Source organism: Merops nubicus, unplaced genomic scaffold (assembly GCF_000691845.1).
Source record: "Merops nubicus isolate BGI_N331 unplaced genomic scaffold, ASM69184v1 scaffold22222, whole genome shotgun sequence".
Taxonomy (NCBI): domain Eukaryota; kingdom Metazoa; phylum Chordata; class Aves; order Coraciiformes; family Meropidae; genus Merops; species Merops nubicus.
In genome coordinates, this window is record NW_008595911.1 from 3,550 (window position 1) to 6,294 (window position 2,745).

A 2,745-nucleotide genomic window follows, 5' to 3' on the forward strand; every position below is an offset into this window, starting at 1 on the left:
GTGACCTGTCGCCTGTGAGCGTTCAGAAGACATCATCTTTCTGCTCAGTGTCAACGACAGAACACAGACTCTTAGGACCACAGTCTCCTGCTGTGCTTTGCCAAGTACAGTGTCAGACATGGGCTTCCTGGCTGACACGTGTGATAGAAATCATCGCAGCTATGAACAGCTGTGACCACCAGAATGGGTCTGGGCTCCCACTGTAGCTTGTGGAAGTTCACGTGCTTTGGTGGGGTGGTTTAGGGCATGATCGATCTTACCTAATAAAAGCTTTCCCTATAGGATGTGTCAAGCCAGCCTGGAAGCCAGAGAGTGCTCAGACTGTACAGGAAGGCTGAGGCAAATGGGCTTGGTGCTGACACCCATGTTGTAAGCACAAATTCTGTGTAGAACAATCCTGCTCTTAGAGTTCCACGTGTAAGTGGACGCTGCTGCAGGCGAGTCCTCTGGCCTGTCTGCGTTTCATGTGTTCCACCTGGATGGGAAATGCTCAGCCCACAGCTCTTAACATGGGCCCCATCTGCAGAAGAGTTTCTGGTGCAGGGGTGGGGAGTGCCTGCCTGGGCAGCACTTGCTGGGAAGCGCCTGGAGCCTGAACTCCTTCGGGTATTGCTTCTGTGAGGAAGGGCGGATGGTCCGGAGTCACCCTCCTGGGCTGGCACATGGGCTGTCTGCTTGTCAAACTCTGAGCTGCTGCTGCTGTGTCAGCACCTCCTGGAAACGGGGACTGGATTTGTTCCCAAGATGAAATAAAGCCTCTGGCCCACTGAGGTTGGTCTGGCTGGACCTAGCGGCCTGTCAAGTAAAAAATAGAGCAGTTGAGTTGCTTGTACGCTGTGAGCGTGCCCTGGACTCACAGCCATAGGGGTGACACCTCCACCTGTGCCACTAGGCCACACGTGTTGGTGTTCTGCCTGCAGTGATGTCTTACTGACCACTTCTCCCTTTTCTGCCCTCAGCGGATATGAAGGTGACGCAGAAAAGCTTCAACTTTGCCCGGAAGTTCAATCTGCCCTTTTACTTTGTGTCTGCTGCAGATGGCACCAATGTAGTGAAGGTAAACCAGCTATTTGGCTCAGTGCCTGTGAGATGCCTGTACAGTCTGGGGACGTGGAGACTGCTGTAGGCACAGAGGGCAGAAGATGGGCTAGTACCTCAGTCTGGTGGCTTGGGAAGTCCTGGTAGCTACAGGTGTTTTTTTTCTCTTGGGGTGTGGGAGCAGTTTCCCAATGTTATAGAAGCCCAGTGCCCCTTACTGTGAATGACAAGCATTCTTCTCCTGCTCAGGTTTTCAATGATGCCATCAAACTGGCCGTTGCTTACAAACAAGATTCAGGAGATTTCATGGACGAGGTCATGCGAGAGCTGGAGGTAAGTAGGGCTCTGCTCACTGCACTCCAAAGGGACCAGCACCTCTGCTCCTTTTTCCCTCGGGTGCCTGGGGTAAAGGATGAAACTTTGCCGGCATGGGAAGATCTGCCTTATGCTGGTGACACCGTGGGGTTTGTGTGCTGCTTGTGTCCAGGCTGCAGGGGTTGGGGTGGTGCACCTCTGAAGAGCCCATGCTGCCCTAGACCAAATTCGAAAGAAAACAGCAGAGTCTAGCTGTTGCTGTCAAGCTTCTCATCCGTTCTCTGTCCTGCTCCTTTTCAGAGCTTTGACCTGCAGAAGAATGAGGATTTTTCGGATAAAGAGGAGACCTGCCCTGAAGAGAAACCCCCATCTGCCTAAGCCCTGGACCCTGAGTTTCTTTTGCCCTGTGCTCTAGATTTCTGGGGCTAGTTAGAGCTGGCCCGCACAGTGGAAAGCGATTCTTCTCTTGCCCCGAGAACGCTGGTGATGGGCAGCTGGGCCTCTGCCTGGGCTTGGCCTTCCTTGGCTCAGCCCCAGCCACTGCGCACCACAGCCCAGGGAAGGGCGAGAGCGTCCACGCGGGTGCTGGTTCCTGCACCTGCTTCAAGGCAGAGCTCGCCAGGAGAGAGCTAAGACACCCTTGGGCCTGCGGGGAAGGGTCCTGCTCAGATGCTCTAATGGTACTGACTGGAGAAAACAAACACTAAAGAAGGTTTTTCTAAGGCTTTGAGCTTGCATCCCTCCTGCACTTTTGTTCTAAGGCAGTCCAGTGGCCACACAGTGCAAGTAAAGGTGCCAGCCCTCCCCACTGCTTTCCCAGCCTGGCCAGTAGTGCCTCTCTGTCCACCCTGGGATCTGCGACAGAGATCCTTTGGGTTTCCTTCCCCATTCTGTTTTGGAGCAGCCTTCTGAACAGGGAGCAGTTCTCCTTTTAGGTTTCCCCGACCTGCATGAGGTGGACTCTCCCACCCAGGAGGCTTGTCCTATCCCCACCTGATGGATGTGGCTGCTGCTTTTCCCATGTGTGTGTCCAAGAGACTTCTGCTGCATTCCAGAGAGCCAGGACCCAAGCCCCCAGATGTATGCAGCTGATGTGAGATTCACGCAGACAGAGCAATGCTGTTGCACCCATGGGTACCTAACCATCCCTGCCATAAACACAGACACTCTCCACTCCTTTACTGCCTTTCCAGAGGCTCAGGACTGGATGTTTGCTCCTGAAACATAAACAGACCTTACTTCCATACATTCCTAGGCACACCATGTTCATAGATTCCTCAATTAACAGTCTAGAAATTAAATCCATGGACTGTCCAAGGCTGGATGCCAAGCTTCTTACCCAGTCACTGGTACCAACTCTGGATTTTTCTAGAGCTGGGTCTCCTGGGTCAC

General features: G+C 53.3%; 1 protein-coding gene across 1 annotated transcript in view; it reads left to right on the forward strand.

The window, feature by feature from the left end:
* The window catches only part of LOC103769055 (rab-like protein 2A), a 3,419-nt gene extending 1,688 nt beyond the window's left edge, over nucleotides 1-1,731 (forward strand). The window contains exons 3-5 of the mRNA XM_008936228.1: nucleotides 960-1,057; nucleotides 1,288-1,371; nucleotides 1,654-1,731. Coding sequence (XP_008934476.1) covers nucleotides 960-1,057; nucleotides 1,288-1,371; nucleotides 1,654-1,731 — 260 coding nt within the window. The remainder of the gene's footprint in view (nucleotides 1-959; nucleotides 1,058-1,287; nucleotides 1,372-1,653) is intronic.
* Nucleotides 1,732-2,745: the final 1,014 nt, after the last annotated feature.